The following is a 24,794-nucleotide window of genomic DNA, read 5'->3' on the forward strand; positions in this document are numbered from 1 at the left end:
GCAGCTGGTAGGGGAACCCGGACTTGCCCTCATCTCTGGTTCTAGTTCCTCCAGTCAGCAGTTCTGGGCTCATCTCTCTGCCTTCCCTGGACTGCTTCCTACCTCGCCCGTTCCCCTTCTCTCACTGGTATGCCAGCTCCCAGAACCCTCCTCCCTACTGCCTGCCTTCCTAACTGCCCCCAAACACTCCTCCCTCTTCCAGGGAGTGACTGCCCTTTCTCAGCAGCCCAGTCTGTAGCCCACTACCTGGCTTTAGAGGCGCTGCCTGTTCCTGCACCCGGGAGCTTCTCTAATTAGCTGCCTCCAACCTAAAGCTCTCCTGTTTGCAGTCGAATTAGCTGACTAGGCCCACCTGGTCCGCTCAGCTGTTGCAGGGCTAGTGTGGGGATCTGACCCCATCACACCCCAACAGGTGGTGTGTTCTGTACTAGATTTCACCAAGCCAATAACAAATGTGAACTTCTGAATCATTGTAAGTCTTACAGTGGAGAGACAGGAGCTGGCATCTGGCCCATCAGCATCACACATGGACTTTACCCCAATGGTCCAGTGCAGCAGAGTGCAGATTAAAAGATGTCTTCTTCCTGGTGCTTCCCCCAGTTGGCAGCCTCGTAGCCCCAGGCATGTGGAGAGTTGGGGGAGGAAGGATGGGGTCTTTCCATAGCATCCCATGCTGTGAAGGGCTCATCCAGAAGAAAGCTGGTAACCAGCCTTCTAATCCCAGTCCCTGAGCTGGTCCTGCGGGCACAGGCAGAGCCAGGGAGGGTAGCTCCTGGAGGGTGCATTCCCTACTGTCAAACCTTCAGCCTTTTGGGGCTTCCTCTGAAACTGGTGCTCGTGAACGGTGCCAGCCTGGAAGGTCTCCCTGCATGTGCCAGGCAATGTAAGCCTTGGGAGCTGGCTGGCTACCTGCTCAGCTTTCCCCTTCACCCTCTGTCCGGGGACTGTCAGCAGTGGATGCCTTGGTCTCCGTGGCTTTAGGGGAGCTGGAGAGTATGCAGAACTCTGTTAAGGCCACCAGGGGGCTCCAGATACCTGGAACTGCTTCCCTGACCTCTGTCTGCGCTTATTTTCACACGGCTCCTGTTTTTTATTCCCTTTTTGGGGTGCCCTTCAGGGTGGGGGGATTTCTGGGTCCCAGGAGGGGGCCTTGCCTTTCCCGGGTCTCCAGGTCATGTCTCCCTGCCTGGCCCATAAGACCCGGCTTCCTGGAGTAAACCTTGGGCCCTGGTTTCTTGGGCTGGCAGCTGCTGTGTGGCATCTGGGCCTCTCTGGGTGGGGACAACTTGCATATTGCCTGCAGCTGCGTGACTCTCTGCCTCTTCCCCCTCTCCTAGTTGTGTCAGTGAAGCCCAAGGTGCACAACCGCCAGTCCCGGATCAACTCCTATGTGGAGGTGATGGTGGATGGACTTCCCAGTGAGACCAAGAAGACAGGGAAGCGGATTGGAAGCTCTGAGCTGCTCTGGAACGAGATCCTCATCATGTAAGAACCCCTGGGAACTCCAGGGGGCTGGGGCTAATGCAGGCACCCTGGAGCTGGCACTGAGCTCCCTACTTCTGCGCTGGGTCGTGCTGCGTAAGGAAGCCTGGAACGTTTGCTACTGGCTGGAAGGGGCTTAGGGTGCACGCTAAGATGTGCGTGTGAGAACACAGTTGCCAGATGGGTGCTGTGCTGGATGGAGTGCTAGTGGGGCCTGGGTGTCCCTAGGGCCTTGCCCTGGCCTCTTCTCTGCCCTCTGTGCCTGGCATCCTGGTCCTGCTCTGCTAGCTTGGCATCAGAGAAGCAGGTGGGGAGATGACAGCCCTCTTCTTGGTCTGCCTTCCAGGAACGTCACAGCTCAAAGCCACCTGGATCTGAAGGTCTGGAGCTGCCACATCCCGAGGAATGAGCTGCTAGGAATGGCTTCCATCAGCCTGTGTAATGTCCTGAAGAAGAATGGTGGGAAAAGTACGTATGCGTGGAAGCTACTCAGGAGCCCTGATGCCTGGCCTGGCCTTTGCTTTCTTCCTGAGCTTCATTTCCCTGTCTGGAGAAAGCAGGGAGCGGCTTGTCATGGGGGCTGGGGCCTCCTCAGCTTCAGGCATTGGGCAGAATGCCCTGAGTGAGCGGCACCTGCCTTCCTATGGTGCTACCATCTCACCAGCCGGCTCTGTCTGTTCCTGGGCTCACTCTACCTCGAACCTCCACTGTGGTCCTGCAGGATTTCCTGCCTCAGTAGGTGTGTGCCATGGAGAAGGAGTAGCTGAATCCCTGGCCCCGGAGAGAACAAGGTGTCCTTGTGTGAGGCTGGGCGGGCCTGTCGGGCACTCGGGGCTAGTGTATGATGGAAGCCATAGCTTAATTGGCCAGGGTGCCACTGCCGGCAGGGAAACACAAACTTCGCAGCTATTTGCTGCCATTTGTGGTCACCAGAGTGTGGCCCGCAGTGGTGGCGGCTGCATAAAGACCTCCATTCAGGGCCTGGGCTGTGCTTGCAGCTGCGTGGGGCAGGAAAAGGTTTGCTCTGTCTCTTCCAAGCAAAGCTCAGCAGCTCTCGAAGGACAAACCTTGCATTGAGAGCTGAGAGGGGCCTCCTCTCCCCTGAGGGAGACAGCGTGTAGCCAGACTCTCCCTTGTGCCAGGGGTTAGGCTGAGTTGCTCCTGGGCATTGCCAGAGGTGAGTGTCCCCAGCACACTCCCTGGGCAGCGTCACCAGGAGCAGGCCCATGTACTCTGGATGGGATGGTGCGCTCTGCCCTCTGGATTGGGGGTGGGAATCACCACGAGCTTTGTGGGACCCTCTGATGTTCTGGATGCCTGTGTCCCTGTCCCCCATGCATGGAGCTGGACAGTGCTGCTGGGCTGCGTGTGTTGGAGATGGTGGCTTGGTCTGGGTCTCAACCTGGCAGGCCTGACCCATGGTCCCCAGCTGTTTCCCCGTTCGGCGGTCAGCCAGATGCCATACGTGTTCTCCTGGAGGTGCTGTCTGCTCGCGCCCTACCTATGCGCGCCCCTTCGCAGGGGCACAATCAGCCCTTTCAGTAGGCTGCGTCCCCAGGGGGCCATGTGGAAAATGAATGGAAAAGGCAACTGGCTGTTTCTGCTCATACTGAAAAAAGTGTCCAGTTTTTTTCCCCCCCGACCTAGTGGGCTGTGAGGGGAGGAGTCTTAAAGCTACAGCACACAGCTGTGTCTGCAAGGGACTGCCTGGGAGCTGGAAGGTGCTCCTCTGAACCCTGGCCCAGAATGGAGGGCTCCAGGGCTCTCCCCTGGCTTGCCCATCCCCCTGCAAGTGTGGCTTCCCTGGGCTGAAGTTCCCTGGGAGTGCAGGGCCTTTGGAGAGGTGTCCTGTCCCCCACTGGTCTGGGAGTGAGGAGTGAGTGGGACAGGGCGGATCCAGTGCAGAGGTGCTGCAGTCGCTGTGCTACAAGCTGAAATAGTGGCCACGGGGGCGGCCACGGGGGCTGCCCCTGGGTCTGGGCGCTGAGAGCCCTGCACAAAGTCAAATTACTCTGGCTGTGTGGCGTGGGGCCCAGTGCCAGGCAGGTGTCCACATATGAGGGTGGGAATCTGAGCTGGTCACACTTACCCCCACAGCCTCCCTACGAGGTGACCTGTGCTCCCGGCCCAGTCAGTCCCACTGGTGTTCCCCAACCGTGTGACACAGCCTGGGCCAGGGCTTACTGTCCTAAGCCCAACCCACAAACCAGCCTCTCCCTGAAACGACACTCCGCTTGCTGCCACTTGTGCAGATCTTTGCAGAATGACTCTCCTGGTCCTTCCCTGTGTGCCTAGGTTAGCAGTGAAATAGTGAACTTTATTACCATTTAAATTATCGTCATTAGGCTTCAGAGTCAACACACCACTGAGATGATTAGGGGCACTTCACTCCTCTCCAGGCTGACCTATCAGGCTGTCTGCAGACTCAGGCAGATCCTGTGATAGTCACCATGTGGGTGCAAAGCTTTACCAAGGCTTTTTATAAGTTACTGATAAGTACTTACAACCTTAACTACGTCTTAAAGTCTTTGGCTGGGTGTTTCCATAGTTTTTATTAGCTGTCAAGGACAAATGTTGGTCCCCTGGCTATGTATTCTCCAGCAGTATGTCAGCGTCATTCCCCCTCAACAAAGGTCATGGCAGCATGTCTAGATCTCCTGCGTGCTGGGACTGTGCCCAAGCTCCCTCTGTCCCTCCAGATGAATGCTGGGAGCTTCAGAAAATGTAGGAAGAAACGGGCTTGTGTCTTTGGCAAAGAACCCGCCAGGCCTCGGCTTTCAGGCCAGGCAAATTGAATCCATTTGGCGCTAACAGACCAGGGTTCCTTTTCCAAAAACCTCATTTTTCAAACATGCTTCTCTCCCAATTGCCTTGGCAGGTTCCTCTGCAACGCTCTGCATGGCCTCTCCTCTGGCACGGCATGTCTGCACCACAGCAGCCGGCCAGGACAGAGCGCTGGGGAAAAGGGGCCTAGTCATAGAAAACAAGTTGCAGCCTTCTGTGGAGCTGCTCCCAAGGGTCCTTTAAAACAGCTAATTTGCTATGGCCTAGCCCCCTGCCCCAGGCCTCTGCCGCTGTGCTGGAGAAGAGGCTCTTTGTTCTGATGCTGTGGGGACTCTAAGATGCGCTGCTGGTGCTGGGCAGGAGGAATGGCCCCGGGTGGCCTCGCTTTGGAGGCTTCATGGAAGCCGATATGGGGCCATGGTGCCCCCCCCCCCTTGTGTTTGTACAGTTCACTGAGCTGTGGACATCAGGGCAGGCCCTGGAGTGCCTCGAACGTGTGAGGCTGCAGCCTACAAATGAAAGCTCTTGTTTTTATTGCTTGCTGCTCAGGTTGCAAGTTACATCAACAGGCTCCTGTTTCTTGAGTGGCACCATCTGCCAGGATTTTACAGCTCCTGCAAAGCACGCTCTTTGCTTTCCGTTCTGCACCTCAGGCAGAACCGCTGGAGCCGCAACCTCAAGGAATTTTTTCAGGAAGCCAGCAACAAACCCCCAGGCCTCTGGGAAGTTGCAGTCGACCCCTCCTCATGAATGTGCTGTCAAAGAAGCTCGCTGAAGCAAAGGCTCTTTTAGCAGAGAATCATAAAAGCAAATCTGCAGCCTGCCTGAAATGAATGTTAAACAAGTCGGCTCTGTCAGTGCCTGTACAATAACTTTGTAAAAGCTGCTGTGCCAAACCAGAATGCCCCAGCAAAGGCCTTCGCTGAGCTTGCTTTGCGTTTCCTTCCAAATTCACTCCTGTTCTGCTCATACTGCAGAGCTAATGGCCAGTGGGACAAGGCTGATATGCAGCTAACCCTGCTTTTTGGTGCATACCCTGGACAGGGCCCAATTCTCTTTCCTGCGTGAAAGGCCACGCTCCCATCTCTCTGCCTGTGGGCTGCAAAGTGAAGGGGGGCCAAGTACCACCACTCTGGTACTTGGCCCTTCAGTCCCCCATTCCTCTGTCATGCACATGGCTGTTCAGCAGGTAACCAGCTGAGTCTTCTGAGGATGAGGCGCAGGGGCTGGGTGCTTTACCCTTTGCTGCAGTGTTTTAGGGCTAGTGGGTGATGGCCTCAGGCCATGTCTATACTGCAATTAAAAATGTGTGGCTGGCCCAGGCTAAGAGGCTGTTTGATTGAAGTGTAGATGTTTGGGCTTGGGCTGGAGCCTGGGGTCTAGGACCCTGCCAGGTTTCTAGAGCTGCAGCCTGAGCCGGAGTGTCAATTAAACAGCCCCTTAGTCCCAGGAAGCAGTCTGGGCAACCACAGACTTCAGGCCTGTTGTGACTTCAGCTCTCACCTGGTCTTCATGGTGTTACTGTGGCACTCGGCAATGTACATAGGTACCTTCTGGCTCCTCAGGTGCAGGTTGGCCACCCCTGGGTTAATGGTTCAATCACAGGGTTTTAATGTCGTGCTGTTGAGAGCCGCAGGAGACACATTCAAGAGCCGCTTGCGGTTTGTGAGCCTCAGTCTGAGTATCACAGGTCTAAGGGATTTAGACCCGTTTTCCATTAAAGTGCTTAGCAAGCTCAGCACCTGCCGGGCGTTCCCTGAGAGGAGGTGGCTGATCTGGTTTGATTACGCTGGAATTGTTCTAGTGCAGGTAGGTCTGAGCACACAACAACGTGATAGGCACACTTGAAGGTGGGTAAATGGGCAGGAAACCCATGTATTGGAGGCTCCTGTCGGAAGGTCTCTGTCTAAGCCGCCTTCCTGGTGGAAAAAAGGCCTCCAGGAGGAGCCCATCCCACCCAAGCCCTGGTGGAAAGTTACCAGTTACCAGAGCTCCCTCGGTGTGGGCTCAACGCTGGAGCCTTTATCACACTTGCTGCTACCAACCTTACTTCTTGGAACTGTAAATCCCATTAATGGGCTGGGAGGGAATTGCCAGCCAGCCCTCACTAAATGGTAGTGCTGATGCTGTGTGCAAGGCACTGGGAGCAGCTGAACTGAGACCTTATTCAGGACCTAATCACCCCTGGCCTCCTCCCAAAATACTAATAACCCCTCTGACATGCTGGCTGCTTGCTGGGACACAAGCTGCCTTTGTGTTCACCCTTTGAGGGGACCCTCTGTTGGTGCAGCAGTGAGGTCCCGTTGTGCGTCCCATGTGCCGAATGGGGACAGGGAATGGAAGGTTTTACTAGTGTTTATTTTCTTTTTAAAAAAAATTAAAAAAAATGCTGAGGTGGAGGCAAGGAAGAGGAGGAAGCCGGCTGGGAGGTTCATGTTCACTTCCTCCAGTTGGAGACACCTTGTCTTTGCTACTTGAGTAACTTCACACTTACGCTGAGAACAGCCTTCACAATGAGGGCTTGTGTAGCCCGCAGAGCAGCGTGTGCTTTGCTGCTAGCTGCTCACAAAGGAGCGAGCCCTGGAGCGTGCCGGGCAGGCTTTCTCCACAGCTGGAGGGAAGCAGAGTTCTTATGGCAGGCAGTGGCCGGTGAAAAGGAGTTTACTGCTTTCTGCAGCACCTTCCATCTGAAGATCTCAAAGCACTCTGCATAGGCTAATGAAATGGTCTCCCCTGGGAGGCTCCTTTGTACAGATGGAGAAAGTGAGGCAGACCCGAGTGACTTGCCTGGAGTCTTGCAGGGAGTGTGCAGCAGGGTCAGGACAGAGCCCAGGGCTCATGGCTCCTAGACCTATGCTTTACCCACAGGAAGATTTTCTGCTCATACTAAAAGCAAGCAGTTAGGAAAGGATTGTTATGAGTTGAAGGATGCCAGTCAGCTACATAAAAACTTGAGGTGGTGCGTGCACAAAATCTGAGAGAGCATTACTCATCCTACTGCCCCATAGTGCCTGTCACTCCCTGCTGTCCCCAGAGAGCTGAGAGTTACAGAAAGTCTGTCAGAAAGGTGAGCCAGGAGACCTGCATGCAAATGGGTAGATCTCAGGCCTGGTTGTGTCCAGCACATGGGGTTTGTGGAAGCCTATGCCATAGCCATGGTGTACGCAGGGGTCTTGTTCCTTCTGGGCCTCAGAAGCGCCCGAATTGTGAATGGCAGAGTAGTTCAGGAGAGGAGGCCGGCTCAGTCTCGGACCAGGCTGGCCTGTTCTCTGCATGGCTCTCAGACACTTTTGCTGATATTAATACCCTCATCAGGTCAGATGCAGCTAGAAGCCTGTGATTCCTTGTCAGACACTGGTTCTATTGCAAACAGATGTGTTGGAAAGCACTGCAAAGTCCAGGCCTCCCCCTGCCAGTGGGACCCCTCTCCTCAAGACAAGTGAAGCTGAGCTGGGACCATCTGAGTCTGCTTGGCACTGGTGTAGGTTTGTCAAAGGACCCGAATGCCCACAATTCCCATTGAAATCCATGGGCGCTACAGCTGCTCAGGACCTCTGAAAATGCGGCTGCAGGATAGTCAGTGCACCTGGCAGGGAGAGAACCCGAAGCATTTGTTGTTTGGCTCAGGCTTCAAGCCAGTGAGGAACTCCTCCAGCTACCCCCCAGATCTCCCCTTTCCTGAGTGAAGCCAGAGCAGATCAATTCCAGGAGCACCCACCAATATCTCCTGAGCTGGCTCCATCTGTTCTTGCTGTGGTCCACTGTCAAGAGTCACCTGGGAATGTCTTATTCCTGTTTAGCTTTTCTGTTGTGCCCACCGTGGGATCACTCACTGTACAGACACTGAGTGACAGCGCCTCCCCAGAGCTCACAGCCTGATGCACTCCACAGGCAGCACTGCCTACAGCACTGGGAGGTGATAAACCTGCTGCTGCTTTGCTCTGTCTTCCACTGGCTTGTTTCCTTTCCCTGGCTGCAGGGCTTGGCACTTAGTGGCACCAAATCTCACCCTTGCTGCTCTCCCCTCACCACCTGGCTCTCTCCTCCAGAGGGCTCTCCAGCTTTGATGTCCTCTGCAAGTTCCACTACAGCTGCACTGACAATCTCCAAAACACCACCAAGCAGCTGCCCAAGGTGCTCGACCTGAGCGTGGCTGGGTGGTGAGAGCACGCTCTCCCCAGGATGGAGAGTGGCTGCTGGTACTGCACCTGTGCTCGCTTTAATACCATGCGATGCAGCGTTAATCTCTGGGAAGCTGAAATCCTCCTGGCCTGAGCTCCAGCTAGCTGGAGCAGCTACTGCCAGGTGCATTGCTGTTGGGGAAGAAGCAGCCCCTTGGGCTAATTTGAAAAGCCCCAGGCCTCTCCCAATCCAACTCCGGAGCTGGGTATGGCCTGGGACGCGCTGGTCTTGTGATAGCCATTGACAGTGCCTGAATGTGCTGGAAAGGGAGGATGCTTCAGACAGGGACCTGGTTCAATTCTCAGCTCTGCCATGGCCCACCTGTGTGACCTGGGGCAAGTCATGTGATCCCTCTGCCTCCATTCCAGCTTCCTAGCTGAGGATAGTGGTGCTGGGAGGATGGAGCCAAGGCTGCTCCTGGGTGAACCATGGGGACATCGGGCAGCATTCAGTCCACGTGGGGGACCTCTCAGAAAGTTAACCGTGTTCATGCGGAGCTTGCACGCAAACCTGAGCTCCAGCAGCAGCTGTCAAAGGCAGGGAGCGCTGCTGGTGAGAGCCAGGCTGGAAGCCCAGGAACCAGCAGGCACCACATGCGGAGCAGCTGTGAAAGCTTCTGTCTCTCTTAGCCCCTGCCAAGCTGCTCATTCCTGAGCTGGAGACTGGCTGTCGGGGTACCAGGGGAGTGTTTCCCTCTCCTCCCACCACCTGGTTGGAGTCACCGGACCCTGCCCTAGTGGCTATGCCAGGAGGAAGCAGATTGCTAGAAAATGGTGCAGTTGTGTCATGATGAGTAGTTGTGTAGAATAAAAATATTATTTGAGCAAAGTAGTCAGGAGGCATCTGGGCTGGTGTCCCGGGCTGGGGCAGCCAAATGCTTGAAGCCTCCTCTGTCTGAGCCGGGTGTTCCGAGCCCACTGGCCGTAGCTGGGCATTGTTGTTACTATTAAAATCCTGCCCCTTGGCAGGGACCTGGAGGCTGACTGTCATCTTTTCCTGGCTGGTCCAGTTCATCAAGAAGCCCCATAGTTTGGCAGAATTTGCACAGGCTCAGCTAGCCCGCTGTAGCAGGGATTGTGGGAATGGGGGTGGTGGTGGTGCACAGCTGCTGCCTTCCGTGTGCCTTGCTTTGGCTGGTGCTGTTAGCCCCTCACAGGCACCATGGATTCTTCTTGTTGGTACTTGTGTAAGGTAAGGCTCTGGCTCCACCTCCTGAAGGGGTTGAGGGGATCTGCCCCAGGGGCCCAGAGGAGCAGGGATCAGCTGGCTGACAGGCCTGTGTGTGAGATGGGGCAGAGGCCAGTTATATGGGATGCCAGTGAATGTTGGCAGCTCTTAGCCCCTGCTTTGTGCCTCCGCTGGTCATTCAATTAGCTAATCAACTTCCTCTCCCCTGTTCTGCCCTGCCCGGCTCCCCTGGCTCTGGGAGGGGAGAATGGAGAACTGTGTTTTCAGCTCTGGGCAAGGCTGAGGTGCTGTGCTCTGTGCCTGGCCACGTTGTGCCTGCTGCAGCTGGTGGGACCTCCTCAACCTGCCAGGAGCCATTAGCTGTCAGATGAGGGGAAGCAAAGCTGCAGGCCTGACCTGAGGCCGAATTGGGTCCTGCAGCCCCCTGGATCCGCGCGCTGTGCTCTGAGGGTTGCTGTGCAGTCTCTCTAGTGTGCCCCTTGCTGGGGCTGGCTGGCCTGCCGGGCAGTCTCCAGAGGCTTGTGGCCAGGATGGGAGCAGCCTGGCTCCTGTGGAGCTCGGCAAAGCGGGTCCTTGGGGTTGAGGAAGGGGATTTTCTTTCTCCACTTGCCTTGTCAGTCTCTTGGGTGGGGAGAGGGTCCAACCCAAGGTGCTGCTGTCTGGACTCCTCCAAAGTGACCATGAGGGGCCCTCTCAAATGCTCCCAGAGCTGCGATTGGCCGGGCATGTGGGGGCCATTCTGGCATCCTGGTGACCTGATGTGTGCAGCCGTCGGTTCGTTCTGTGTTCCCAGCCATCGTGGGCAGCTCTCTTCCCCAAGGTGCCGGGCCTTTGCTGTCTGAATGAGTTATGATTACAAGCAGCTTAGCAGCTGGAGCCCTGCGCTCTGCTTCCACCATCTCCCACACCCCTGAGTTCCTGTCTTCTGTACTGAAAGCCATTGGGACCCCGTCTGCGTAATCTGTCTGGTGTTGGTACAGTGTGGCCTGCTCACAATGGGACGTGTACTGGCTCTGGCCCTTTAATCATCGGGAGGTAATGGCTTGGCTTGGACAGTGCAGGGGGAATGGCCCTGCCTCCTCTTGTGTGGGAAAGTAGAGGCCATGGCCCATGGGCTGGGGACAGCCCTTGGTGGGAGCTGAGGGTCCGGCTTGGTTGGCTTAGCATTGCTGAGGCATTGGTGTGGTGTATATGGGTACTGGACCAGAGCCAGCCAGTGCCATGGCAGCTCCTGGCCCTGCCGGAAGCCGAGGAATTCATCTTTTCCTCCTCATGCCATGTGGCGAGAGCCTAAACCCCCATGGTGGGGGAGGGTGCGGAACCTAGAATTAGGTGAAACTTTTCAACTGGTGATGACTGTGGCTTGTCTCTTTCTCCCGGTCCCTCCATCTCCCCAGTGGAGAACACGCAGCTGACCCTGAACCTGCAGATGGAGAACAAAGGCAGCGTTGTCTCAGGCGGAGAGCTGACGATTTTCCTGGACGGGCTGACTGTTGATCTGGGAAGCCTGCCTAATGGCAGTGCCGTGACAGAGGGTGAGTGCCGCCCATCTCGATGTGCAGGCCGCTGTTCTGAGTACGAGGTGGTGAGTGCAGGCAGTGGGGGGGAGAAGGGCTGAGATCACAGCTGTAAGAACTTGTGAGCAAACATCTGAGAGCCAGGAGCCACCTCCTCTCCCAGGTAAGGCCCCCAGCTCAGCCTGGTAGAGCATCGTGCAGTCTGCCCAAAGGCTTGGCTCACCCTTGTGCTGACGGATTATCCCAAGGGCTTGTGGAATTACCTCTGCCCTGGAGGGGAGCTGTGGGATCTGCAGGAAAAGGTCTCCTCCTCCCCCAGGGAAGTGAAGGGCGCAGCTGTTTTCTGGGCCCTCTACTGCTGCCTGGGTTCTGCATCCCCTCTCCCATCTCTCCTGGGCCTCGGGAGGCTGCGAACAGTTCGCTGTGAGCCTGGCCAGGCAGGTTTCCCTGTGGTGGGAGGGAGCAGAGCGGGATGATGCCTGGCAGAGTGAGGAGCTCAGCAATGCATGAGTGCGTTTGATATCAGGGCGTCTGGTTCTCTGTCACGTGCTGCACTCGTTCAGCCTGCTCCCTGCCTGACATGAGCAGGGCTTCCTTGTGCCGCAGGATGTTCCCTGGGCTAATGCATTCACTGGCCACTTGTTCTGGGTTCCGAGCCACGGCAGGATACAGGTGGTATGAGAGCTTTGGCTTCTGAGAAGCCTGGGGAAGTGGGGGCTACAGGTGAAGAATGAGTAACTTTGGCAGAGCTGTGTGTGCAGACCCCAGGGCTGGCAGCACTGACGCTGGGTAGCCAGGCCTGGGGCGAAGGGGCGTTGACAGTGGTGCTGTGGAAAGTAGCCTAACTCCGCTGCTAGTAGCCCTCATCCCTTGGACCTTCACTCTTCCAAATCCCCTGCAAGGCCCTGTGTGGAGATCCTCGGCGTATCATGGGAACACCTGCCAGTAGGTGCTTTCCCCAGGATTGGGGCCTTGATACATTGTATCAGATGCATTTGCAGGGTATTTTCAGCATGAGGGGCAAGTGTCCCCTGCATCCCAGTGTGCTGGGCTGTTCTCTCTCCAGATTCCCTCTTCGGGAGGCAGCCAGCTGCTCACGTGTCTCCTAGCTTGTCTCTCACTCCTTTCTCCTTTTCCCACTTGTTTATTGTCCAGGGTCTCAGCTGCCTGGGAGGGATCCCAGCAGTATGACTCCGGCTACAGAGAGTAGAAACCAGCCTCCCAGCGCAAACTGCTTTGGAGGTAGATCCAGGTAAGGACCCCTCACTGATGACACCTGTTGGTCCATTGATGGGAGCAGGAGGGGCTAGTTCTCAGATTCTGTGCAGGAGGCTGAGAAGTGAGGCTCAGCAGGAGCTTACAAAGGAGACCATTCAGTGAGCTCACCAAAGAGCATGCAGGATGTGTGTGGAAGGGAGGGGTGGCCCTGGCAGGGCCAGCTGAGGGGCAGTGAGAGGAGAGTGCAGAGATGCCCTGGCAGGGCTGGGTGGGGGAGCTACCTGGCAGGGATGAGGCAGACGGGGTGGTCGTTGGGAGTGGAGGCTAGGAGTCTGCCTGACTGGTATGGCTGTCTGGCAGGGGAGAAATGGCCTTATTGTAACCTGCCTCTGAGGAGGCTGTAGCAAATTCCTCTCCATGTATGCCCCCTCCCCTTGGACTGTTAGCCCTCTAGGTATCCCTTTGTCTTTCCTGTGTTTGTACAGCACCCAGCGCAATGGGGTCCCAGTGCCCTGTGGGCCTTGGGGCGCTTCCCCGGGAAATGCAGAAGGCTGCAGCTAAGGGCAGCTCGGGCTGGTTTACTCCTGCCCGGAGTTGGAAAAGGGCTCCAGCTGCGATCACCCATGCTGGCAATGCCTCGCTGTCCTGTTCTGGCCTCGCTGCTCAGCTCCAGACAAATTATTTTGTTTTTACTGCCCAAGAAGTTGTTTTTTTTCTTGCGCTCCAGTGGCCAGGCCCTGCCAGGCGGCTAGGGGTGCGGAAGTGAAGTGGCTCTGCTCTGCTCTCTCTCACACTGTGCCCGAGACCTGTCTGGGGCATGTCGATGTGCTGGCACGTGTGCAGCTTTGGCAGAGGAGGACGCAGTGAGGGTGCACTCTGCTGGCAGGCGGAGAGATGCTGTGGAAGGGGCCTGCTCCTTTGGTCCCCTCTAGCAGATCTGGTCAGACCCTCATAGGCAGTTGCCCGAGGCTGTGTGCAGCGTTTGGTTCCATACAGTAGGATGGAGGCCTCTTTGCACAGTCTAGAGATGCAGAGGAGGAGCATCAGCCCCTGAGCTCTGCTAAGAAGCTGGCTTCATCCCTGTGTAATGTCTGCATTTCCCTGGCTCAGGATGGGCAGGAGGCTCCCCGTGCTCAGCTCCTCCCCTGCTGACCAGTGGGCACAGCTGCCAGGGGCAGGCCAAGGACCAGCTTGATGTTCTCTGGGCTTGTCTTATCTCTTCATTGCTTTGCTGTTAATGCTTGAGCCACTTACTAGCCCTTTATACCCCCAGATTCTCCAAGCCAGTCTGACCCCATGGGAACCCACCCCAAGCTCCTGGCCAACCCACCATCCCCCTGTTGCTCTCCCCCTCCTTCCAAACCCACTCCTGAGCAGTGTCTTCTCTTGGTGGCCCATGTTCAGCCCAGCCACACCCCCTGCTGCAGTGTCACTCAATGGGGAAAGCGGCACAGTCTGAGGTTTCCTTGTCTGGAGCAGCAGTAACACCCATGGTTCAGGAGTGGGCTCGGCTCAGCCATACCTGTAGCCTGCTGCCAGGATTCTGTATTGCTCGGCGTGGTTCCATGCCATCCGCACTAACCATCCCTGCATCTAGCTAAGACTGAATTGTAGGGAGGCAGAACATCATTACTCAAGCTGAATACCCCAGCTCTCACGAGGGATCGTTAATGAGCACAGAGGGCAAAGCCAGCAGCACAGCACCTCCCCACATCCTGCTGGCTGAATTGCTCACAACACTTCAGTACCTCTGGAGGTCTGCTGTCTACATGCTGGGCAGGCCACACAGACGGGAAGAGGAGAATCTTGTATAGGCAGCTAAGGCAGGTCTGGAATTCAGCACTAGTCAGGCACATGCAGCCACCAGGCTCACTTCCCAGCTCTAGACTCGCCTTAAGGCAGCACTGGCCCCTACTAACCAGGATGGACCACCCAGGCCAGGGTGCTAAACACGCAGTTGACCCAGGTCTGAGGCCTGGCCATCCGGAGTCAAGCCGCCTGCAGCCCTGACAGAAGAGCATCAATCTTAGGAGCATGATCACCGCCTTAGCCCCTAGCCTTGTGTCCCTGGCTATGGAGCCCGGCCCCTGAAGCTTCCGTTCCAGACAGGACTGGAATTGCTCCACCCTCATGGAAGGGGCAATGGCAGAGGTATGAGCACCCTCCTCACCACTCCTTGGAGCCCATATGTACTCAGCACGTGGAGAAGGAAGAGAGAAGCCTGCCCTGAAGGAGCAAAGAGCTCAGCACTACCACAGTTCCTTTCAGAAGCCCTGTGCTTCTATGCGCAGGATCTGCTGGCTCATGCGGACAGAGCAGCGCCACCCTAATGTCTCAGCTGCCTTGGTGGGAAGTGCTGGGATTCTCTTTCATGAAGAGACAGGCCTGTAAGCAGAACATCTGTAGGAGCTGCTGGACACCAGCTGCAAATCTACATAGATGTTAAATCCAACCCCTTGTTGACAGTGTGACACGTTTTCCAGTAACCACAGCTCCAAAGCAAGCAGCTTCTCCCCACTTCATGCCGCTCCAGAAGGCCAAGACATGGCTTCAAGCCAGGGAGAGGATGGCCCAGTGCTGCAGCAGGACACTTCCAAAGGAACCGAGCAGCTGCTTTCCCTCCTCCAGCCCTGGTCGCTTTGCCTTTCCTGCCCTCCCTGCATTTTCGGATGGGCTCCCGCTCAGGCCACACCCAGCCTGGGCAGTCTGCTTTCCGCCCAGCACAGGAGCCTGCTGCTGCTTGAATCAAGGCAGCGGCCTGGGGCTATCCAAGCTTCAGGAGCTCTTTGGAGGGAGCCCCTGCAGCCTGGGTTTGCATTGTTTTGTCCAGTTACACACACTGCTGGATTCAAAGGGAAATGCCAGGCTCCCTCCACATGCACATCATTCCAGCTGAGGGAAACTGCTCTGGCTGTCGCAGGCCAGCTCCCGGCCTAGCACTCTGAGGGGAAAGAAACTGCTCTACAGTGAGCCCAGAGAGGAGAGGCCAGGTGGCCCTACAGCCACTGTTGTGCTGCCCCAGAGGGGAGCAGGACACTGCCTTTGGGGCCTGACGAGGAACCTCGCTGCCCTTGCCGTGAGTGTAGAAAGAGCTCTTGGAGTCACTGTGGGTAGTTCTCTGAATAGGTCTGCTCCATGTTCAGTGCCAGGGTACATCTTCGCTACTGGCCGTATCGGCGGGTAGCAGTCGATTTCTCGGGGATCGATATATCGCGTCTCATCTAGACACGATATATCGATCCCCGAACGCGCACCTGTCGACTCCAGAACTCCACAAACACAAACGGCGGTAGCGGAGTCGACAGGGGGAGCCGCGGATGTCGATCCCGCGCCGTGAAGACGGTAGGTAACTCGATCTAAGATACTTCGACTTCAGGTATGTTATTCACGTAGCTGAAGTTGCGTATCTTAGATCGATCCCCTCCCCTAGTGTCGACCAGCCCTCAGTCAAAAAACGGACAGAATGGTGCGAACCATCGGGAAAGGGATAGATAATAAGGCAGAAAATATTGTAATGCCACTATATAAATGCCTGGTATGCCCACATCTTGAATAGTACGTGCAGCTCTGGTCACTCCATCTGAAAAACATATCTTTGAATTGGAAAACATACAGAGAAGGGCAACAGAAATGAATAGGGTTATAGAACAGCTTCTATATGATGAGAGATTAAAAAAGCTGGGGCTGTTCAGCTTGGAAAGAGACAGCTAAGGAGGGGTATGAGAGAGGTCTATAAAATTATGACTGGTGTGGAGAAAGTGAATGGCGAAGTATTATTTACCCCTTACCGTGACACATGAACCAGAGATCATCCAATTAACAGGCAGGAGGTTTAAAACAAACAAAAGGAGGTACTTGTTCACACAGTGCATAGACAACCTGTGGAACTCATTGCCAGGGGATGTTGTGAAGGACAAAACTATAATGGAATTAGTTACATTCATGGAGGACAGGTCCATCAATGGCTATTAGCCCATATGGTCGGGGACACAACCCCATGCTCTGGGTATTTCTAAACCTCTGACTGTCAGATGGGATTGGATGACTTGCTGATTACCTGTTCTGTTCATTTTCTCTGAAGCACCTGGCACCAGCCACTGTCAGAAGACAGGATAGTGGGCTAGAGGGACCACTGGTCTGACCCAGTATGACCAGGATTTGGCTGGACCCACAGGGAGCTGCTGAAAAGCACAGGGATCTGAAATATCCCTATGGCCCCCATGGATTTAGAGTGGGCCCCTGTGTGTGATTCACAGGGAGATGAGTTGCGAGAGGCAGGAGAGCCCAGAAAGGGGCAGAAGAGCAGTGCTAGAGCCGTGGGGCTGCGATGGAGCTGAGAGCAGCTCTGCTGGAGCTTGTCCACCCAGCTCAGGTACTGCGATGGAGCTGAGAGCAGCTCTGCTGGAGCTTGTCCACCCAGCTCAGGTACTGGGAGCTCTCAGCCTTGCATAGATCTGATTGTTTCTGGCCAAACCTGACACTTTGATCACTGGGCTTTGCCCTGGAGCAAGTCGGGGGAGAGACTCTGATCAACAAAGTAGGATGGGCAGAAATGGCAAGGGTGCCAGGTAGCCTCCTGTGGGAGAGCCGGCTGTACCTGCCCCGGCTGGTGCTGGAAGGCTAACTGCTCCCATCTGGGCAAGGAGACCATTTGCGTCTGTCTGGTGTCCATGTGCCACAATAAGTCGCACGCTGCTGAGATGTCAGGGGCCTGGCCTTCCTGGGAGCCTGAGTCCGATTCTCAAGTGCAGACAGCTTCACGCAAGCCAGCATTTTTCAAACCTGCCAAGCCTGGATGTCCACAGAAGTGCTGACATCTCCTGCTTGCAGCCTTTGAGAACGGCGCTCACGTGAGCACAGGAGAGCTGCCCAGAGAGTCAGTGGCCCAGGGCACCATGCCCTGGGGCTCACCAGCCCTCCAGAACAGCCTCCCTAGGGCTATGGAGAACAAACATGAACATCCAGCTTGGCCACTCGCTCCACTACAACAGCTAGGACACAGGGCCTGATCCTGTGCAGAGAACTGTCGGCTTCAGCCACACCGGGTAAAGCATCCTCTCTGCAATGGTGAACGTGCCAGTGCCCGACTTTACCCAGCACCCTGGGAGTGACTTTTGGGCTGTTTTTATTTCTCTCCCCACCTTTTGTTCAGTACTGCTGCCTGTTGCTTTCCACCTCGGAGGGGCAGCCTTTCCATGGCGGAGATTGATTCCCGTGGGCATGTGAGACCAGGTTCGGAGTCCGCAGTGGGAAAGGCTCTGTTTACATGTCAAGTGTTCTTTCCATGGGCTGGAGACCTCCCTTAAAGACGGGATGGGAATAAAAGGGTTAGTCTTTGCTCCTCAACAATTTCTGCCCTGTCTTCTCAAGGGGAACTGCTTGGTCAGGGCTTCCTTTTCTTCCCCAGCACAAATGGTGCCCTGGGCTTTGCTGGTAAACTTGGGGATAGGGTGTGAAATTCCACAGTTAACTGTGTGAAGAGAGAATAAAGAGCCAGTCATTTGCGCTGGCTTGGAAAGCTGGTGTCCTGGGTGTGGGGGAGCTGCTGCAAGCCTGCTGTGCTGTGAGCGAGGGCCAGAGGTGGGGGTGGAGGAGTTGGTGGCTGTTACTGCTTGGTGTGTTGTGGGGCAGGAGGCTGCAGATTGCCAGACGGTACGTGACGTAATCTGGTCATGTACATGTCACTCGTGTCACGAGTTCTGGTGCTCCCAAGGGTGTCTCCAAGCTAGGCCCAGGTTTTGCTATACCTGCTTTATGAGGGCTGACGTCCTGATTAGTGATGGGCAAGAATCTTCTTGGAAGGCCAGTCATTGCTCAGGTAATCTAGAGTCAAAGCCACTGCGTCACTTGCCCCAAAATGTTGTCTAGCCTCCCTTGCGCTGAATTCGACACAGCGCTGTACGTGGCCCCAGCACCTTACGGAGCACAGGACTTCGCAGTGGGATACAGTGGCAGAAATACCCAGCAGAGCTTTGAGCTCGAAATTGTGGTCCCAGAGCAGGGGGATGATAGGCTGTGGGCAGCAGCAGCTGTGTATAGCATTCAAGGCTGAGCATCTCCAGTTCAGACAGACGGCCATGACTGGAGGGAGCTGTGAGAAGAGCACTGAGGATGGTCAGGGGCTGGGGAAGAGAGGTGTGAAAGATGTGCGTGGCTCTGCAGTGGGGAGGCTGGTGTGAGAGGGATCAGGAGAAGTTGGGTGGAGATGAGGTGAGTATCAGGCTGCGTGTGAGCTCTGCAAGGCTGTGGAAGGGTCTCCAAAGCATGGGCTGGGAGCCCCATCAGGGGACACTAGCAAATCTAGGGAAAAGGCCAGCCTAACAAACCCTAGACTCTCCTCCAGATCCTGCCATCGCACAACTTCATGTAGCTTCTGGGCTGGGACCGTGCAGCAGGCTGGCTCAGCAGCACAGATCTGGCTTGCAAGCAGCGCTCTCCTGCAGCCCTGGCTGGGCTGGGAGCAATTCCACAAGCTCTGAAACCTTCCGAGGCTAGGAAGTTTTGCCTTTGTTTGTTCCAAGTGGACCCAACAGCTGAGACTTGGGCTAACCTGAGAGCTGGGGGTTTAGAGCAGTTTGCAAAGGGCTGCGGCCACTTGGGAGGATGAGTGGCAAGGTGAATAGCACCCTTGTCTACACCACCAGCTGGCTGCCCTCTGCTAGCCCTAGTGGGAGCCCTCGGGTGGGCAGCAGTCCAGCTTCAGCTGCCATCCTCAGCGCCATGCTGATTAAGCTGGCTCTGAGCAGATGCAATGAATGTGGTGCTGGAGCCAGGGAACAGGCTGTGCGCGGGCTTCCCATAGCGCCAGTCCCAGGGCAGGGGAACCCCTGTATCGGGGGCGGTGGGAGAAGGGGGCTGTAGAAATCTAATGTGGAGGAGGTTGGTGAGTTTGCAGCCCTGCTGCTCCATCCATGCATGCTTTGCCCGATGCCACCCTGAGCGTGAGGGTCCGTGTGAGGGAGATTTGAGAGCCTGTGCGTGTGGCATCCTTTCCCAGTTCTCTTAGGACGGGGGAAGGGGTTTCCTTTCTCCTCACTTCATGATGCTGCTATGGGCAATGTACTTCTCTCTGCCCTGCAAACAGGAGGCCTCAGCCCCTGTCACCACCTCCTCCCTGTTTTCACAGAGCTCAGAGGAATTTCTCAGCTATGCATTTCAGGTAGTGGCTAACAGCTCTGGGGGTCCCCATAGCATGTTCTCCAGAGCTGCCTGGGCACCAGGCCACTCGAGCTGTCCTGGCCTAGTGTGCCTCATGCCCGGCTGGAGCAGTTCTCCGGGGCACACTTTGCCCTTCTGTCTCCCATTCAGCTGCACCCTCTTTCTGCAGGCATTTCTCCCGTGTCGGGCTTTATATGTCACCCTGCAGTCCCTGGGCTGGGGCCATGGGGTTGTGACCACATTCGGGGGTGTGTGTGTGTGAAATGACAATCTGCTTGGAGGAGATGGCACTCACTGAGTGGGTTTAACAGAGGGGTGTCGACACAAGGTCAGGGACTGAGTCCTTACTTCTCTGGGCCTGCCCCTGCCCTTACAGAGCAGGCAAAGGCCAGGGCTCTGTCTGGGGGTTGGCAGTGTTCTGTTCTGGCTGTCTGCTGCCCCTGCTGTCTCATGAGCTCCGGTCCAGGAGCAATCCGACGAGCAGAGCGGGCTGTGGAGACGTGACTTGGGTTTGCACAGATGGGAATGAGAGCCTGCCGCAACTCCCCATGCGACAGGGTGTCTGAACGCGTTCCTGACTCAGTCCGGCTTTGGCCTCTCCTCCCCCAGCTACTGGCAGGGCTCCGAGAGTCCATTCCCATCAGGTTCTGCCTTTCTTTTTCCTGCTCCTATTTTAAGTGTTGGTTCCCAGCTGCATCTCCACCACGTGGCCGCGCTCTATTTGTTTCCAGGCCTCTATTAAAAGACAGTGCCCATGTGGGAGCACTCGTAGGAGGGCTGGGCTGGCAGGCTGGTTAATTCAGGCCTGGTAACCCTGTGTGGCCTGCTGGCAACCTGGAAACGTCCTGTTTTGGTTTCTAAAATCTCTCTGGGCTGCTTCTAGCTTGTCTGTATTGAGAAGGGCCCAGCATGCACCTGAGGCTGCCTGCTCCAGTGGGTCCAGCCTGCACGGGGAGCGCCACCTCCTCCCTTCCCCCAGCTGGGCTTCGCTTTTAGCTCTGGGTAGGACATGCCCCTTGTCCTCGCTGCCACCTGGCTTCAGAAGGGAAGCTCCTTTCCAAGAGACTGCGGGGAGAGATGTTGACTCCTTGCAGGGAGCCTGTTCCTCTTGGGGCCAGAGATCTCCCTGCAGTGCACTGAGGGCAGTGGGTTTGGTCCTTAGTCCTTTACAGCTGGCTCACTCCAGCAGAGCCTAGGCCCTGAGCTCAGGCCTTGCCTAGGCCAGGGTTTGGACTTGAGCGGTTTAATAGGTGTTAAAGGAACACTGTCTTGTCTACATGGTAGCTCATGCCTTCCAAACACTAATCTAGATCAGGTCTCAGTTTCCTGTGTTGGGTGAACTGTCCCGGCAGCCTCCTTGGAGGTGGGCAGCTGGGGAGCAGATTTCTCAGAGCACAAGGAGTCAGAGCATTCCCCCCACAGCACGGGTACACAGATCCCTGTGTTGCCCATCAGCAGGGAAAGTGAGTTCCTTCTCCGCCCACAGGAGAATTCTCTCCTGAATCCTGCCATGCTGGAGAGAGGCCCCAACCCAGCCCGGGTTCAGAGGGAGCTTTTTTTGGGGGGGAAGAGGGGGGATTGTAATGAGAATTGTGGCCAGAGCCAAGGCTATTTCTCCAGGGCTGCCCCATGGGAGGAATCGTGACTGGTCAGAAATGGGCCCAGCTGCTCCTGCTCGCATTCTGACCCATCCGGCTGTTGAATGGAGCTGGCTGCTCTTATCAGGGACCGATTTCTCAGTAGAAATCAGCTTCTGCTATTGCCCATGTTCCCTCCCTATCCCAGGGTCACGCTTAGCTGCTCTCCGCGGGGAGCAAGAACTGAGCGACTGGAAGCAATTGTGGGCTTGTCAGTGCTCGTGTGGGGCACGATTGATGTGGCCCTGTGGCTGCCAAGCTGCCTTTTCCTCCCCAACCCCAGCTCTGTGCAGAGTCCCGAGCTGCCGGGACAGCGGGAGGGTTTTGCCCTTTTAAGGTGATAACTTGTCTGGACTCTTTCCTCTCGGTGCTCCCCACCCTTCCTGTGGAAGGGGCTGCTTCAGCAGGGCTCATTTGGGAGCTGTGCACTGCCCTGTGGTCCTGAGATGCCCGAGCCAGGTGGAGGAGAGTCCTGTCTGCTCTGCCTATCCCCGTCCAAGAGGTCAGGACAGGGAGCTGTTCTCTGCCTGAGGGGTTCTCCCTGCCCTCATTTACAGAGCTAGCTTAAAAAGCCCGCTTGGAACATTTTCTGAATGCCAGGGTATTTTCACGGATCAGTGATTCCCGTTGCTCCCCCCCAGCCTTAAACAGATGTGTTTTCTGTGGCCACCAGAGCCTTCCAGGCTGCTCCTTGCCCCAGAAGGAGGGCTCTGTTTCTTGGTGGCTGCTATCCAACTCCCCTACCAGCAGACCCTGAGCTCTGCCCCACCCTGCTCCGACATGGGCTTCAGCCAGCAAGGGTGAAGTGGACCTTTTCCTGAGGGTCTCAGTGCTCTTCTGGGGCACATAATGGTGAAGGCACCCTGCACCTAGAACTGGGGACCCAGTTTGTCACCAGTTGCCAGCAGAGCTGGCTCGAAACTTGGATTGTGTCAGTGCAGCCCAGGGTTAAAGCTTGCTTAGGAAACGTGGCAGCTGCCAGTGTTTTGCTCCTGCTGGAGGCCTCAGCTGGCACGTGGGTCTCTCCCCCTGTAGCCAGGTCAGTACAGACCGGATCCCCTAATCATGTTTGTGTAACTGCTTTGGCTGGTTCCTCTTTCTCCCAGCTCTGTGCAGCCAGAGAGCCCAGGGTACATTGCTCTGCATCCTGCTGCTGCTCCATGTACATTGATTAGTGTTATATTTCTATTATGGTAGCTTCCAAAGGCCCCCTTGGTCCTGGACACTCTGCATTGTGTGCCCTGGAGACTGTCCTGCTGAGGGACATGCTCAGCATGCAGTGACACCGAAGGGGTTAGGCAGCAAAGCGGATGTGATGGCAGGAGAGCTACATTGTAGACCCAAAGTGAACCAGGAACTGGGCATGTGTGTGTCTGTGACAAGATCCCTGTTGCAAGCTGTAGTGTAGACAGGACTTGCCTGAGGTCACACAGCAAGCCAGGAGTGGAGACAGTAATAGAACCTGCGGGTCCTGACTCCAGTCCCTTGCTCACCCAGGAGCCTGGCCAGAGTTGGAGACAGATCTGTGGTGTTGCGGTGCACCCATTTCTTGAGTCCATGCCTCCCTCTTGGCTGGCCAGCAGAGGCATTGTTCCTCTGAGAGACTGGCTTCCTCCTTAGCTCTGGTGCCCTGTCCACGTGATCTGCTGATCTTCAGCCCATGTGCCACTGTCCTGCTCTCAGGCAAGGGGTGTGCCTAGATTCAAGGGCAGCTAGTCTGCCCTGCTCTGTCAACAGGCCTCTTCTCCAGCGTTTTCTCCTGATCTCCAGCTCTACACCTCACTGAAATGATGCTGCCAATGCATGTTAACGCATGAGATGGGGAGTGTTGGCTAGAAGGCAGAGGTTGGTGGTGTAGGTATGTCACAGGCCTCTGCTGAGGGAGGTGTGATCCCGTGAGCTCTGGAAGGGGCAGGCTGTATGTAAGTATTCTCAAGGCTCTGGCTCCTGCAGCGCAGTGCATCCCAGCCCTCCTGGTGTGCACAGCCTCTTTGCTTGTGCATGAGATTTTAACCCCTTGATTTGTGCGGAATGAAGAAGATGCGCTATTCTGCAGGAGTCTGTGCTGAGAGCAGAGGGAAGGACTCTTCCGGGGAGTTGATCAGCCATGTGTAGGAGCCCCCCATTTCCTCCAGTCGATGTTAATGCTGGTGCTAACTTGGGGTTGAGGGCCAGGGGCTGCAAATAGCCTCTGGATAGACATGGATCAGCCTGAAAATTAACTGCTGCCCCCAAACATAGCTGCCAAGTGTAATGAGTTTTATGAAAGTTATGTAATGAGATAATTTGCATGTTGGCAAATAATTTGCACATGCCCCAACTTGATCTTAAATGTGTGGTTTTACAATGAGTGAAACGTCAGCTGGCAGACCCGGAGAATGAAGCCTGGTGTATATATACAGAGCCGCAGCAGGGCAAGCTTCACATGCGCACTGCCCTGCAGCATGGCCCATCCCGGGGGGCGGCCACTCGCAGTAACAAGGCAGTGCTGTCTCAGGGCCTGAGACCCACGAACTCCTCTTACAGAGGGGCCTCAAACATCCATTGGATGGAACAGCTTTTCATCCTGGCTGAACTGACCTGAGCTCAGTCAAATCTAGAGTCTGTCTGTAGGAAACACTGCAAAACCTTCCTCTTGAAAACCGCTTTCCACCCTCACACCACTGCCCCTTCACCCCAACAACCACAGGGGCCAAGGATGAAATCTAAAATCCCTCCCCCAAGCAGAACTTTCCCCCAGAAATGGAGATGTGCCCAAGAGCTTAGGGCGGTGGTGGAGCGCTCCCTGTTGCAGGTGCTCAGATACCAGTGGTGGGCAGCAGTACACTCCCAGTAGTATAAAACGGACAGAGAGCTGGGCTGGGTTCAGGATGAAGACTGATAGGTGAAAGCTGTGTAAGCCATCAGCAATGCCCTGAGGCACCTAATGCCCCAGCACGTGTGAAAATCAGAGGGGGTCCTTGTGATCTAGCACTGCCAGAGGGCAGCAGGAGAGTGATCGATGAGAGATATGTAAGCCCCAGGATGATGAGAGCCTTATACCTTGTACGGGGAAGAGAGGCTGCTACAGATTAATTAGAGCACCTGAAATCAGTCACCTGATAAAACTCCCCTGCTTCAGTCAGACCAGAGGAGTTGAAGAGAGTGGTTTGATGTTGGAGCGGAGAGCAGTTTGGAGAAGTGCTGTGATGGGCCAGAAGACCAAGACCCTAGGTAAAAGGAAACCCGACTTGTGCAGTGCAGAGGGACTCTACAGACACAAGGGTTTGGGAGAAACTTGGCCCAAGCGGAGAGAGGGCAGGAAGCCCCACAAGCTGAAGGGCCGGAGAGGGAAGTAGCCTAGGGGAAGGAATTGCTAGTTTAAGTGGTTCACCGCTATCCCTAGGGCCCCTGGGATGGGGCCTGGAGTAGAGGGTGGGTCCGGGTCCCTCCCTCTCCACTCCCCTTTTATGGGACACTAGTGGGACAGTCAATACCCCAGTTCAGGGGTGAGAAATGGTGCCCTGAACCCCCACAAGAGGAGAAAGTGTGGGACCCATCATCATAATGCTGGCAGTTTGCCACAGTCCTATATTAATATGGCACATTAAAAACCAATGTAGTTAGAAGAATGTTAGGGTTGCAAAGT

General features: G+C 55.7%; 1 protein-coding gene across 2 annotated transcripts in view; it reads left to right on the plus strand.

The window, feature by feature from the left end:
* WWP2 (WW domain containing E3 ubiquitin protein ligase 2) overlaps positions 1–24,794 on the plus strand; it is an 84,246-nt gene that overhangs the window by 9,346 nt on the left and 50,106 nt on the right. For both annotated transcript variants that reach the window (XM_032783072.2, XM_032783071.2), the window contains exons 3-6: positions 1,338–1,485; positions 1,829–1,950; positions 11,034–11,171; positions 12,309–12,405. In XM_032783072.2, the coding sequence (XP_032638963.1) occupies positions 1,338–1,485; positions 1,829–1,950; positions 11,034–11,171; positions 12,309–12,405 (505 nt within the window). The remainder of the gene's footprint in view (positions 1–1,337; positions 1,486–1,828; positions 1,951–11,033; positions 11,172–12,308; positions 12,406–24,794) is intronic.

The sequence above is a fragment of the Chelonoidis abingdonii genome, chromosome 19, assembly GCF_003597395.2.
Source record: "Chelonoidis abingdonii isolate Lonesome George chromosome 19, CheloAbing_2.0, whole genome shotgun sequence".
Classification (NCBI taxonomy): Eukaryota; Metazoa; Chordata; order Testudines; family Testudinidae; genus Chelonoidis; species Chelonoidis abingdonii.